The sequence below is a fragment of the Melopsittacus undulatus genome, chromosome 1 (genome assembly GCF_012275295.1).
Source record: "Melopsittacus undulatus isolate bMelUnd1 chromosome 1, bMelUnd1.mat.Z, whole genome shotgun sequence".
Taxonomy (NCBI): Eukaryota; Metazoa; Chordata; class Aves; order Psittaciformes; family Psittaculidae; genus Melopsittacus; species Melopsittacus undulatus.
In genome coordinates this window covers 44,786,487-44,801,841 of record NC_047527.1, presented here as the reverse complement: position 1 = coordinate 44,801,841, position 15,355 = coordinate 44,786,487, and the positions used below count along the sequence as shown (strand labels likewise).

General features: G+C 36.4%; 1 protein-coding gene across 2 annotated transcripts in view; it reads right to left on the bottom strand.

Moving 5' to 3' along the window:
* TRAPPC8 (trafficking protein particle complex subunit 8) overlaps window positions 1-15,355 on the bottom strand; it is a 49,585-nt gene that overhangs the window by 7,561 nt on the left and 26,669 nt on the right. For both annotated transcript variants that reach the window (XM_031052854.2, XM_031052855.2), the window contains 13 exons: window positions 14,848-14,956; window positions 13,972-14,166; window positions 13,660-13,790; window positions 12,514-12,588; window positions 11,765-11,891; window positions 10,644-10,801; window positions 9,277-9,719; window positions 8,537-8,684; window positions 7,131-7,227; window positions 6,212-6,280; window positions 6,056-6,096; window positions 5,099-5,284; window positions 4,427-4,528 (listed from right to left, as the gene is read on the bottom strand). In XM_031052854.2, the coding sequence (XP_030908714.2) occupies window positions 4,427-4,528; window positions 5,099-5,284; window positions 6,056-6,096; window positions 6,212-6,280; window positions 7,131-7,227; window positions 8,537-8,684; window positions 9,277-9,719; window positions 10,644-10,801; window positions 11,765-11,891; window positions 12,514-12,588; window positions 13,660-13,790; window positions 13,972-14,166; window positions 14,848-14,956 (1,881 nt within the window). The remainder of the gene's footprint in view (window positions 1-4,426; window positions 4,529-5,098; window positions 5,285-6,055; window positions 6,097-6,211; window positions 6,281-7,130; window positions 7,228-8,536; window positions 8,685-9,276; window positions 9,720-10,643; window positions 10,802-11,764; window positions 11,892-12,513; window positions 12,589-13,659; window positions 13,791-13,971; window positions 14,167-14,847; window positions 14,957-15,355) is intronic.

Below are 15,355 nucleotides of genomic sequence, written 5' to 3'. Positions count from 1 at the left end.
CTTGCCAATAACTGGGTCAATGTGCTCTTAAACACACAAAGCTGAACAACACAATTTGATTTCCAAGTTGGATGGAAATTCAACATATCTGTCCCATAAAGCTCAAGTTACTCATATCCAGATTATTAACATGTCCAGTCAAGTATGAGGGACAAATATGCACAGCAAGAAAGAAAACCCAAACAGGAAACTTTGGAACACCACTAAAGCATAAGTAAAAGCAGAGTACATGAAAGCAGCAGAGTAAGAGGAAGATAAACTGATGTACCTTCCTCCTTTTCCCATTTTAGATCAGACAATTTCCATTTTAAAACATCAACTTTAAGTTGGTTTCCTTCACCATGTGATTCATCTATATTCATTTCTAACCATAGAAATTATGACTCCAAGAACAGTATTTTGCTAAGACACCAGCAATAATGCATTTGAAAACACAAAATATCATCAGTCTATCAATGGGTAAAGCTGCAGGTTTCTTTTTTGCTATTTGGAATGTTTCATTCATGGCAATAACATAGGCCAGTCCTCCAAAACTGGTACAGTAATAAGTACATTAAATTAATACAGCGTGGAAAAAGTCTACTTCAGCTCTTTATGTTTATTTACCCTTAAGAATTTTCTTTAAGTCAGATTAGTGAAGGGTAAGCAAAGTCTTCAATCCATTCCAACAATCTGTATTTGATTCAAGTACTCCTACCCTTTTTTTTTTTATTCTGTAAAAAAAACCCTAAATTCCTGAACTAGCACAGGTTGCTACTTCCAGTTATTCACTGTTTGGAAATACACAGTTATTTAAACCCTACCCTCTCCTACTTCTCAGATCTTAATTCCAACTCTATTATGAAGCAGTGTTACAAAAAATTGTTATCTCTGAAGTGATACACTGCCAAAACACCTGCATCCACATAGTATACATTTTATGGGTTTTTACTTCGGGCTTCCAAAATCTAATCCAAAGAACTGAACAAACAGCCCAGAAGCACATCACGTGCAGTCCTGGAGCACACCTGGATTAATTCTACCTGGAAGGTACTCACTTTATGCAATACACAACCACTTCACAATGAAAACAGAGGGCTTTAACGGTGGCAGCATGTTGAAAAAGGCACACCTGATCTAAAACACAGTTGTAGGCACTTTTGTCTCATCTAGACTTCAATGAAAACTAAGTTTCCACTCTCTAATGTGTTTCAGAAGTACAGATGCACTATTCCCAAACATGCTGGCATGACCAAGTGAAAAGCCTCTACTAGACCATATCTCAACTTCCATAATGAAGTCTTTGCCAGTCAGAAGTACGGCAAATGCCTCAGCTCCACACTACGACTTCCATGTCACTGTATTAGTTGACCTGCTATCTGCTCCTCATCCCTGTTGTAAGTATTGCATGTTCTACAATGAATCAAGCAGAATTAACCTGTCCTTGCATCTCAGTCAGTAGTCTCACATCCTGGCTTAGACATACGATAAAGATGACTTTATATCAGTGCACTCAACTACCAGCAGTTGCTGGTAGACTGAAAGAACTTAAAAATTACCCTGACAATGAATACTGATCTACTGATTTTCTCCTCAGTGCTTTACTGCAGCTTTGTTTCAGTTCTGGAAGTTCTGGAACTGTTCCAGTTCTGGAAGTTACTATAAATCCAAACTAAATCCTTAAAAGCTGTCAAAGAATTAGTGAACTGCCAAAGCAGTAGAAATCAACTAACACACAGAATTTAAACAAAATACAAAGCAAGCTACCTTGATTTGTTCAATGTAGTTATTTGATGAATTCAGCTAAGATTTGAGTAATTTCTCAGTGGGCTAGAAGAAATAAAGATGCAGACAGAAATCTTGTTCATGTTTTTCCCAAGTATACGAGACCCCTCGTTCTTGGTTGATGATGGCTATATTGCCAGGCAGACAAAAACTCCTTAGCTGGCTACAACAGCATGAAGCAGAAGCAGCACAAGTCAAGAAGAAAGTCACTGAAGTGCAGCAACAAATAGAACACATCAAGCAATACAGAGAGCAGACTCTTGCATCCTAGGTGACACCCTGTCCAGAATCTGCAAATTTTTTTTTTTTTCCCCAGATCTGAGCAGCCCTTTGCCATGTAAGCACTTGTAACCAAGATGCATTGGGTAAAAAGCACGCATCTCCATCTCCCTCTGCTGTCTAGACCACAGAAAACAACTAACTTCTGTACTGTCAGCACAAGACAGTCAGGAACACTCTAGTTCCCGGTCCCATTTATGATTCAGAGAATAAATACAGATTTTCATGAAAAATAGTTTGAATGTTAAGTTACAAACTTCAAAACAATACACTCAAAACATTGTTAGAAGTAAAGTTTGGGTTCAGGATTCCCCTCCCCCCTCCACTCCCAGCTTTTCACTACTTGTGAAAATTTAACTCAAGAGCAAGATAATTCAAAGACAATACAGAGTCCTTAATTTTTCATTATTTTTCTCTACCTAGCTTCATTTAATCCTATTTTGAGGATTCCTCTAATTCTTAAATGTGAAGAAAGTAAACTGATGCAAAGTCTTAAATCAATTAGTTATTCCTCATCTCCCATGTCAGAGGGGTTTATCTACTCTCCTCACAGTATGAAGTGCCAATTAAAAGAAAGTAGTACATGAGCACATGCAGTTTCTCAATCCTTAACAATCCCAAGATTGCAAGCCCTGAAAATCCAAGTTAAATCTGGGCTTTGCTTATTGTGAGGATATAGAATCCACAGATTAAAAACAACCATATTACTCTTGCTCCAGATTTCAAGTGCATCACAACACAGAGGTTTTCTGGCTTCTAACCAAGGTACAGAATATTTCAAAGGAAGCATGTGCTTTATGCTCAAGTGAATACCATAATCAGTACAGCATCTATTTGATTACAGCTGTAATAACAGATTAGAAAGATTATAGACAGAATACTAATATGGCATGTAAACCTCAAAATAAATTGAGAGTACATCTGGATCATCCTTGTTGCTGGTGGCAAGGATTCAGTTTTTAGTCTGAAACTGAATTTGAGACAGACAACTAGAGTTCCAGTGCAGTCAACAAGAAATGTAATTTTCTACCTCTAGCATGTTCACGTGGTTGTTTACTTTAGGATGCAGTTATGATTCAATCCTGCTTCTCCTCCCACCCATTTACTAGAACTAGACCTCCAAAAGATAAGAAGTCCACAGTGTTTTCTCACCTGACTTCAGATGTCTACAGAATTATCTACTGTTGTATTATTTTTTCTGTCTTAAGGTGTATGCACCAGAGTGGGCAGCTGTCACTAGACTAATAACACCTAGCAATACTCTGCATAGGCTTTTTTGGGGGTGTGGGAATGTTAAGTGAAAACAGTCTTCAAACATTAGTACTTAAATTTTCCTATTTTTCAGTAGTAATGAACACCAACCAGTTCAGCTCAAACTACACTCCCCTTTTGACCTATCCTCGTCTATTTCACAGCACAAAGAACTAAATGAAAAACTCATCTTAATGATGCGTAAATACTTAAAGGCTTATGAACCAAAGTCAAGAGCACAGCTTCAGAGTAATTCACAAAATGCTATAGTATTTATAAAAAGACACATTTGTCCTATATTGCTTTCTTCACAAATACAATATTATAGTAGTACTTTTTGCTGCAACTTGGAGTAAGAGCTCACTAGAAGCTATATATGTTTGCAACATTGGTAAAAACAACAGGATCAGCACCAAAGCAAGAACAGCAATGCACTGCTCAGCAGAAGACTAAACAAGTACAAGACTTGTACTTCATTTTGCGCATTCTTCTTTAAACACTTGCACTGCACCTAACATAGGTGTTTTTATAGAAACTTATCTATAGCTTTCATAGATGTTTCTGATTCATATAACAGGAAACATCCAGCAGTTTCTTATACATGCTGTTTTCTTTGAATAACCAAAAAAACTTCAATGTGAGAAAATATATTAATTGATCAGTTCCAGTGAAGCTTTCAATGTCTTTAACTGATCCACTGTTCCTGCTTTTCTGTCTTACACTAAAGCTCGTCATTTAAAAGTTGAAGAGTAGCAGAATTTATAGAAGTGATTTTGTACAACACAAAACCAATTTCACCACTTTACTATTGACTTTGTTATGAAATAATTGTTAACTTTGTCTTAATGCTATTAATAAGCTCCTAATTCTACCATGAAATGCTACAGAACAATTTAGTCCAACTGCATAGCAGCATACTTACTTATATATTGCTTTTCTCATGTTTAAACTGAGCCTAGCTATTCTGATATAGATGAGTAAGCAAAGTTGAAGACAGCCTGGATTATTCAGTAATAACACATCTGACGTTAGATTCTACAAAAGCACCCAAAGCTATTCCATTCACAAGAAAACAGATCAAGTCTATTTTCAGAAAGAAGCAACTGTAAAGGAAAATTTCACACTAGATTACCTGCTTCTGAGGAAACGAAAAAGCCTCCTTCCCAACTGTATTAAGGGCAACATGATGCTGGCCCTCCAAAATAAGCTGCTTGTTGTCTTCCACAACATATGCCTACAGAACATAATACAAAGACATTAGCAGACCAGAAACTAGCATAATACAGAATTACTGTCTTTCCCTCTAACTTAAGTGGAAGATATTTGTACTGTTCAAAATTTAAAGGCTAGCATGACATATTAACTTTATGTGTATGCCTTTAATTTTGCAAGCACAGACAACTGCTGAAGTTTAGACTGCCAATTTCCACTATTTAATATTTGTGTTCTGGTAAACGAGATCCTCTTCTTCAAAGGCAGAGGGGATCACTGTTACAAGTCTACAATAAAAGAAAGCACAAATCTCTAAGATTTCAGAATTTTCTCTTTTAAGGAAAGAGCTTAAAAGAACTGGGTACATCCAGAGTAATGTAAAACCACTTAAGCATACTTGTTACAGTAACAGCTGTTAAGACTGTCTTTGCTTCTTAACACCATTTTAGTGCATTTGCCTGTTTTCAGAAAAAAAAAAAAAATCATTCAAATTTTGTATGAGTACACTTAGAAGTTTAGGATGCCGTATTAAATTATTTTTGTAACAGTAACTTCATGGCTAAATTACCACAAAGGCCATAACCATACATACCTTCCACAGTACGACAACGTTCAAATCAACTTCGCTGCATCTTTGTATCAATCTGACAGTCTCATCAAACGATTGTTTCCCAGCCCTTTGAGATGCATGAGTATGAGACTGCACATGTGTTCTTTTAAATTCAGAGGACAAGCTCTGAAAAAAAAAGTCTGCACAAGGACTGGCTGAACTTATTATCTGCAAGAAAAACAAAAGCCAGAATGTATTTTCAGAAAAGGATTCAAGCTGACACAAGTTACTCTTAACAGAACTCATCATTGTAGTATTATCTTGCTTTGTTTCCCTTCGCAAACCTGAAGGATGCCACACATCTTAGTTTCCATGCTTGCCTTATTAGAGATCAGCCCTACCTAATAAGCTACGGTAACACAGGGAAACAGAGCTACAGAATATTGGCCTAAAACTATGAATAGCAAACTTGGAAGTAAGAGCTTTGATTATTACAAGACAGCCTACTGTGATACATTAGCTGTAGCAGTGACAGCTGATGTGTCCCAACTAACTCAAAATTAATGTGCAGATCATTCTTATGAATACTTTCCTCAGGTTTGCTAGAGTTACTTATCAAGTTAGGAGCATACATTTTGCTAGCAATAGCACAGATAACAGATTGCACAGGCTATTCCTTGTATATAACTCACATAGACAGAAATCCTGTGCTGTTTGTCAAATTTGTCACTGTGCTGGGCTTTTGCAACACCAAATCTTGATAAGGAAGTAGTGGTTTCAAGACCAACAACAGTGATACTTGGAGACACCAGGGTGAGTAACAAACTTGAGCTTCTTAACCTCTCCTTTTCAAAAAGGTTAGCCTTTCCACAATGCACTACTACAGAGCTGCTGCTGCATTAGCAGAATACTCATACTGTCTAGAAGGGAGGGTCCCCTCCCTGCACATGACAGGGATATCTTGTACAAGACAGAATGCAGTCATACCAGTTCACCTACCTGTTCATTTCCAAAGACAATGTCTGCAAATGTGTAGTTTTCTAAAGGATAGAAAGAAAAGGAATTGTTTCAGCATTATGAGAAGTCACAATTCCAGCATACAGTATCCAAAAAGTATTTTCTTCCAAAGGTCACAACATTCAGAAGAGAACCTACCTTCTGAGTTTTTGCATCTTACTGCTTTAAAACACAACTTTGCTCTCTCTCTGCTAGCAAGTTTAGTATCTGGAAAAAAAAAAAAATTGCATGATATTTTTCTTTTGGCAAGATTTTCCCCCCACCCCCAACGTTATATGTCACTCATTAGCCAAAATTCAGCCTTTAAACTTCACAAGTAAGAACCACACTGATAATACTCAAAAAGCATAACTAATCAAGCAGTGCAACTCTATGCTAGTCAGGAAGACCCATCTGTTGAGCCCTTCCATCTATTACTAGAGTAGCAAGCAAGACATTATACAATGAGGAGATACAGAGAAAGAAGGAAAGAACAGAATACAAGATTTAGTTTCTGACTGGTTTACCTAAATACTACAAAAGAGAAATACTAAGACTAGACTAATTTCTAAGTACTTAAATGTCAACATATAAGTAAAGATTACGTTTGTTATTGTACCTAACACTTTTTTTTGGCCTGATATATTTGGCCTTTTCAAAAATTAGCAGCTTCTATTAGTGAAGGCAGGATACTGCACTAGCAATTCTGGTGTATTTCTGTTTTCTAATAATAAGAAGTACTTGTCAAATACTGTTGATCAGTTAAATTCAACACTGATGTATAACTAAAAGAACACAAAATTTGTTTGTTAAAACAAATCCATGACACAGATTTCTCTGTGTCACAGAAATTAACTGTACCTGTAAATTAAGGCCATTTTTAAAACTGATGAAGTCTGGAAGTTACCTTTCAATATGTTTCTTGAAACACTAGCAAAAGAAAGGTTGCAGCATGTTTGAAAGTGACAGCTTTTAGAAATTAATTATTCCAAGAGCCAAATTAAACTCCTTGTAAGATTCTTTTTAACTGTTTTTGTCAAGCAGAAGCTAGACTTGCCATGGTTTTGGTGATACACACCTTTGTCTTCAGAGATATTAAGAGATTTTTGAAGCTTCCAGTGCTTGCTGTTACTTGAAACTTGCACTATATGGAATTCTTTAACGCCAGTCTCACTCTAAGGAAGAGACAAAAATTATGTCAAGACCAATCACAGTCATAACCTCCTACATCACATTGTAAGTGTTCACTGCAAGCAGCATTGTTAGAATCTTAACTCATTATTCACACCTTCCATAACACAGTACTAAGGAGAGACAAGAGAATTAAGACCCACTGTAATGTAAAACAACAGCCCCAGTTCACAGCAACTTCCAATTCCAGCAAACAAAGCCACACAAAAAATAAACAAAGATCCCCCCAAAAAATACCTGGAAACTAGTATTTTGGATAAAGATGACTACAACAAAAGCTAGGCTTTTAACTCCAATGCAGAATACTGTGTGCAAAGTCACTTAGTAAAAATTCTTCCCTTCTGGGTTTTATGACCTAGCAATGTTCCTAAAGTAATTTTAGAAACTTTTTTGTTTTATATATATACACACAATGAAAAGTAGCTTTTGGGGGTGGTTTCATTTCTTGGAAAGAGTAAGGTGGTAGTGGAAAATTAAGTCTCATACAAGGTTATCTGTTACCTTGGTAAGTACTTCATAAAAATAGTCCTTCCCCATCAAAGAAGGGGTGGACAATATTCACTTTAGTAGACACTGTTCACTCAAGAAAAATAGAGTGTATATACCTTTAAAACAAAATGACAAATCAGCTCAGTGTTTCCACTACCAGCTAAGTGGTTAGAAATTTTATAAACAGAGGATTCAATTACCTTGCTTTGTGGTTGAAAAAATGGGAGCAGCTTTACCAAGAAAATGAGTAAGCTTAGATTAGCATGGTAAAAAGATCTAAAATATTTTCATCTGCCTTGCTAAGCCAACAGACCACAACAGATATACCTGTATTTGGAGTACATCAGCAAACAATTGTCTTTTAGACTTTGGCAATAAATATAAACACAGAAGCCTTCTTTAAGTTAGAGCTTAAATATTGACTTCACATTACCACCAATTCTACCAGTGTTTTCATTGAAAGGCTGGACTGGGGAACTTGGTTGTCTTACTTAGAACTACCTTACAAGTTCTAGTCATCGAGAACATTCATGAATTTGGAATAAATCTTCCTAAAGGAAAAAAAATAAAATCTAAGCTACAGTACTGGAAGAGATAGGTATAGCAGACTTCCAGTGAGTTGAGATAAAACATAATATTAGTATTCTCTTTCCAGCAGTATCTGTACTGATCATATACACAAGGTTTACTTGGTGTTCCCAAAATAGTTGCTGAAACACTTATGCTTAAGTCTTGGTTCTACTGGTAACACTTCGACATCTATTGAGAGCTTTATAACAGTATTATTAAAAAATAAGAACTTACAGTGTTGATATTTTCTACATCCACAAACACCAACATATTGCCCCCTCTGCCTTCTTCATCTTCAAGTGCATTACTTCTGCAGACAGTAGCTCGAATATGCAGAGACCGGCTGGTACAAATAACTGCAGTGTGCCTTAATACTCTATGACTAGGAAGGAGGGAGAAGGAAAAAAGAAAGAAAAAAAAAACCAACAAAACATTCTGAACAATCAGGACTGCTGTCCAGAATCTTTAAGTCATTAAGAAGTTTAGCTTTCAACAATATTAAAGCTATTAGACAATTTATTGTTTTCAGCCATCGAAGAGATACTTGTCTTTCCAGCTTCCTATCAAAAAAATATTGTATTTAACAATCATGCTGCATGGGTAGGTGCTGTTTAAGCATTCAGTCTCTTAACCAGTTTGAAATACTGGAAAAAAGTCCATGTTACCATGATGAAATCTTTTGTTCAATGTAGACAAGGCTTTCTTTTCTAACATGCAGAAACAAATCAAGTCATGTTTTTCCCCCGTATGCCTCAAAGATGTGCTTTGCATTAACAGCAAGTGACACTTTGATAGAAGCAGTGTACACTATGTAATTTCATATAGAGATTAGATCGCATAGCAGAAAAAACTATTGCTTAGAATAATAGGTAAGAAGCCATTTCTACATCACCACAGAAACTGAAAGAAATTCACATTTATGGTTACAATGTTTATAGTGTCTTACAGGTATGACAAAAGTAGATAAAACTTACCACATTTTTGAGTGTCTTTTAATACTTTCATAGTAAAACAAAAAGTTAATTTCATGAACACCTTCTTCATCTGGTCCCCGCAACCACATTGGCAGCTGCACTGAAGCCCCAGGAAGAAGAACAGCATCAGGAAGTGGGACGTTTATCACTTCAGGCTGACCTCCTGGGCCAACCCCAAAGTCTACAGAAGAAGCTGAAGATAGCAGTGCTGTACGCACAGAGGTAGGATCTGTCACAACAGTCTTGTAAGCACTACAGTTTTCAGAAGCTGAAGGACTTAGTGGTGTTAGAACAGCAGTATTTCCACCAAACGTAAAAAATTCTGGATGCTTGGACACAACCTTCAGTGCAGTAAGAGGACACTTGCTTACATTCACAAATTCTACATATGCTTTTCTGATTTCTCCACAGAGAAGCCCTGTAGGAAAATTTATAAAGAACACCTGTATGGAAGAGAACAGGAGAAAAGAAAAACCTGAACACTGAGCTAATTTACAAATGTGCATGAAAACATCAACTTATTTAAACTACATTGCACTCTTCAGCCTCCTGAGGAGGGCAAGTGGGGAGTGAGGTGCTGATCTCTTCTCCCTGGTATCCAGCAATAGGACAGATATGAATGGTTTGCAGCTGTGCCAGGGGAGATTTAGACTGGACATTAGAAGGCATGTGTTTACTAAGAGGGTGGTTAAACACAAGAACAGGCTTCCTAGAAAGGTGGGCAATGCCCCAAGACAGTCAGTGCTTAAGAGGCATTTGGACACTGCCCTTAACACGCTTTTAACTTTTTAGCTTTATCTGCATTGGAGTGGTCAGGCAGTTGGACTAGATGATTGATATAGGTCCCTCCCAAATGAAACATTCTGTTCTATGAAGTGTTGTCATTAAGCAGACCAATAAGCCTAGTAAGGAAAATCACTGTGTTTTAATAAGCCACCTTGAAGATTCTAGATAAATGGCAACCAACAGAAAAAAAAATATTTGCCCTTTCCCCCTCACCTTGAAATCTGGCTAAAAAAAAAAAAAAGCTGTTGCCAACTAAAGTTTTAAAGGGAATGAACAACCTCCAAATGGTATTAATTTGAAGGCTTCAATTTCCACTTAAAAAAAACCAACAAAAACAACAAACAAACAAAACAAAAAAATAAAAAAAAAACACTACCACCCCCCCCAAAAAAATAAACAAACCAACCAACCCAAAAAACCCACCACAACCCCCCAACATATGCATGTCTGGCACTGGTGAATCAGAAATTAACTCAAAAGATTTAGACATTCACAAAGCTTATGACTTCACTGTTAGAAATTCATTTATAAACTGAATTCAGCTATTTGCTTAAAACTGCCAATAGAAAGTAGCTACATACCTCTAACAAAGGCATTTCCTCTGTAATAATGGGATCTAAACGTCGATCAGGTCCATATTTAATAGATGTTTCTTCCTCTTTTGTGTTATTAAGTCGAGGCCCTTGGATTTCTAAATCTTGTCGTCCTCGTACAGATAATCCATTGGAGACAAACTTTCCTAAAACAATTTATAAAAATTTTGGTTTGTATTTTTTTAATAATTATTTTTTCCTAAGTGAGCCAAAGCTCCTTACTCAATCCCAAAAATCGTTCTGATGATGTGGACTTACTGCCCTTTAGATCCCTACAATTGCAGCAGGGTGAGTGGGGGGTTAGGGAAGGACATGGAGCATGAAGGGTGAAATATTTACTTCCTTTCCCAATTTCTGTTAAACTGGAAAAGTCAAAAGATTTTTATTTCCTTCAAAAGACAAGCCACTACTCTCCAAACTTTATTTTTGGGTTTTTTTTTTTTATTCAAAATGTTTACAGTTCATAAGATAGTTAAACAAGCTTCATTATTTCTTTTAGACACTGTTAAACAGGCTTTAATCCCCACTTCCTCCAACAACTAAGTTTTCCCTGTGAGAGACAGTTTTAGATTAATGACTCAACAAAACAGATCAAGTAACGTGGAATTAATAAGCCATTTATATGTTAATATGAAGGAAAGAGAACCAAAATAAAGTCAAGATGCTAAAAGAAGTTGTTTCAGTCAAGTTTAAATTTGGAAATCTATGCAAAGAACTGAAGTGCAACATTTAGACAAAAATTGAAAGCTAACAAAGCAACAGGACCCAGAAGAAAAGTGAATGGCAAAAATCAGCGAAAGCTGTTATAGATTCAACACAGCAGTAGACAGAAAAATTTTGATTTTTTTAAATAGTTTCCCAATTTATAGATTTTAAAAGGAACAGTAAGTATGGGTTTGGTAGTGATTATTTCCTTTCTTATGGGATTCATACAGATGCCAATTCATTCTTTTCCTGTTCCAATTGTCTCCCTTCTTTCTACATTCTTACATGAAAGAAAGCCTTGCATCACAATAGTTAAACATTAAACATTAGAATTTTATTCTAATCTGCAGAAGCCATGTCTCCCCCTTCCAGTGACACACAACTTAAGGGAATAATACACTTACCTGTTTGCAATTCAACAGAAGGATCTATCCCATCTAATGTCACAGCACCCTGAACAGTGCCAAGATCATAAACGACTCCCAGAATATGTAGCTCCCCTGTTTGATGGGGAAAGAGCTTTAGTCTTGCCTGTGGAGATATGTTAAATTTTTGTTGTTGTTGCTACTAGAAGAAGAAAGTATTATTACATTTTTATGTCCAACTGTTAAAAACACTCAGAGCTACATTTACTTTACAGTCACGTCTGATGTAACTGTGTTCAATAACTACAAGTTATTTACAGGATTCAAAATTTCATATACACAGAATTTACCAAACCAATCCACAGCTGAGAGGTGCTCATTACATTAGGAAAAAATCCTAAATTATAACAAAAATTAAGTTTAACAGAGACAGAATCACAGAATGGTTGAAGTTGGAAAGGACCTCTGGAGGTCATCTTGTCCAACCTGCCTGCTCAAGCGGGCCACCTACAGCCAGCTGCCCAGAACCATGTCCAGATGGCTTTTAAAAACTCCATGGATGGGGACTCCACAATCTCTGGGCAGCTGTGTTTCGGTTCATGCCCACTGCCTCTTGCTCTGTCATATGCTCCCTTCGGTATTTATACACACTGATGAGATTCAGAAATTCAAGTACTTCATATAAATAACATCTTCTGTAAGTTTAAGTTCAGATAACAACAAGTCTGAACTCCACCCTGAAGTTCAACACTAAGAAAGTAATTTTTTAAACAAAGTACATTACTTACCACTTTTGTCTCCTCACTATTAATTAAAAATTCTGCTATTGCTTCAGTTCCTATCATGGCACCATCACACGTTCCCTGAAATGAAGAAACAGTTTTTCAGATACTATTACTCTCAGGCAGAAAAAGTGCCATAAATATTACTTCCCACACCTTTCCTACAGTGTTTGCGGTTAAAAGCATACAAATTTCAAACTGCAGGCAGTTAGGACCAGCAGATGCTATATGCCCAGTTTCTCAGGCTTTCCAAGTTAAAGAAGCAGCCAGAGAGCTCAGTAAACATTTACTTGAGAGAAATCTAAGATTTACCACTATATATTGGAACCATTCCCAATCAGTTTCATTGATACCCACAGAAGTATTTATCACATCATTAAAATAGCAGTTCAGACCAGACCAGAAGGGAAAGCATGTGGTAATCCTTGGGACTTAGTTATATGAAACTATGTTTATAACTCTGGCAAACACAGCACCTTTAGAGATCACTATGTTCCAAATGCTTTTGGCTAGGAAACCAAACTCTTAAGGAATTTACTGTAATATTCAGTATCAGTATACATTAAAACCTTAAAAATACAAATGTGAGAAGAGTCCTTCAGAGGGAAGTTTTGGCAGCATCAGTTGAAGTGTTAGATTAAACAGTACTAAGTAGTTCATCTAAAGTATCCAAAACATTTATCTTAATATGATAATTTTTCATTTTCCTTCTAATTAAGATGCCACGATGTTTCTATACCATACCAGCACAGTTTTTCAGAACACACATTTCACTATATACAAGTAGCTATAGGTATTTGACAATACTCCTACTGACACTGCAAGTCATTTCTGCTGGTCAGGGCTAGTGTGACTCAAAATAGATGTAATACACATACAGTGAGATGTTGGAAGCATTTTGTTTTGCATTAAGCTTTACAATACTCAGTACAATATATTTGTTAACTTGGCTGCTTCATGCCCTATGGATCTAGGAAAATCTAAACAATGCATAAGAAAATTCAGTGGTCATTTCCTCTTTCCCCCACCCCTCCCTTTTTTCAGATTTACACTTAAACCAGTTGTTTTCATACTACAGCATTTAAGACTTAACACATGCTCCACAACTGGAACTGTGTGGTTTTGGTTGAAGAAGAATGACGCTTTGCTTACCAGCTCTTTTGTTTCTCCTTCATGCTTTGTATTGAAGTCTTTAGGTTGAAACTTCCACAGCAACGAAAGGTCAGTCAAAAGAAGTGGGACTTTCAGAGGGTTTCGGAAGGACACTTCTACAGTTATTGGTTCTATTAAAAAGTGCAAGAAAATAACAGGCTGTCCCCACCACAATCTGAAGGTTCACCTAACTCAAAGGATTCTTGTGCGAACAACCTCCACTAGAACACTGGTTTAAATCTACAATAACACAGGAATTATTGTACAAATCTAACTCATCTTATTTCTGAAATTTATAAACTATAACTTTACCTTCTACCACAGCAAGTGGAAATTTGGAGTTATCCGAGTAGCGATTTAAACAGAACTGTGTTGGTTGAAAGTTTGAAGGTACCATTCCTTTATTTACCACAGAAACAACTCTCTCCTCAAGTTCCTTCCATTGTTGCGATGATTCGGAGTCATACTCTTGATCCAGACTTACATGCGTAGCTGCCTGCTTTTCACCTAGTATGAGTAAGACAGTCATAGAAGATGAGAACAGTGGCATACAACAGTTGCCACACAGGGCAGGACTGGAAGTTTGGTAAGTATTGTTAAAATACTTCAAATTCTCAGTTACTGTAATTTCAATGTTATAATTTATGTAAACTAGTGAATTGCAAGACATTTCAAATTACAAACACGGAATCTACTTTCAAACTGTGGAATTCCAAGATTATAAAATGGTACATGGTATTCCCATTTTACATACTATTTTTACTTTATGACAGACTACAGCCCTGGTTTATCTAAGAATTTCCACTCAGCTTACTTTATATTCTAGAATCACAGCATCTCAAACACCAAGAGAAAGTTAACCGTAAAGCTAATTTCAAGCACTGGAGTCTAGCATTAATAATCCCTTTCATGAAGTTCATTACAGACTTGCATTGAAGCTTTCCAGCTGTGAAAAACAGTGGAAGTCAGCCTATTGCATATGCAGATTTCATATATACAGGGAAGTCTGAAAGCATCTAATGAGTAGATACTAAGCTTCAGCTTTTCTTTTCAAATCTTATTTAAGAAGTTACCTGGTCACATTAGTTTTACATAATGATAGATTTTTTTTTAAATTACACCAGCTCTTGCAAATATTTTGTTTTCACAAAAAAGAGACTTCAGTCTGTTTACACAAAATTTTCTAACCTTCTGCTGGTCTTCGATCATGCCCAAAGAAAACACGGGTTGCTGAGCTGTTAATATATGGTAAAGGAAGTTGTGGTAAGGGACCATCAGGTGATAGCTGGGTTAAGTTCTGAAGCAAAGAAGAAAAGTGTCATGCCATTATGCAAATACATGAAGTCCATCCTATATATCACCAACACCTGAATGATGAGGAAGCCATGTTATAAGCACTCAGTGCTTGAATAAGTAGTATTTTTAAGATGGAATGAATAATTTCAATTTTTTGACAGTTTCTTCTGCTTTGACATTCTGAAGTAGTATCTTTTCTTCAGTAAGAGTTTAAAGTTTGTGTAATCTTTATGGAAAAAGAGAGAATGATGATTTTAATCCAACACTCTAATCACTGTTGTGGCTGCATGGCTATTACAAGCTTTATTTGATGCAAAGCTTTACTCTCTAACTCAGAATTTGATAAACTACATTCACCATACCATAACTGTTACACAAGACTCACCACAGCTGAGCTGTG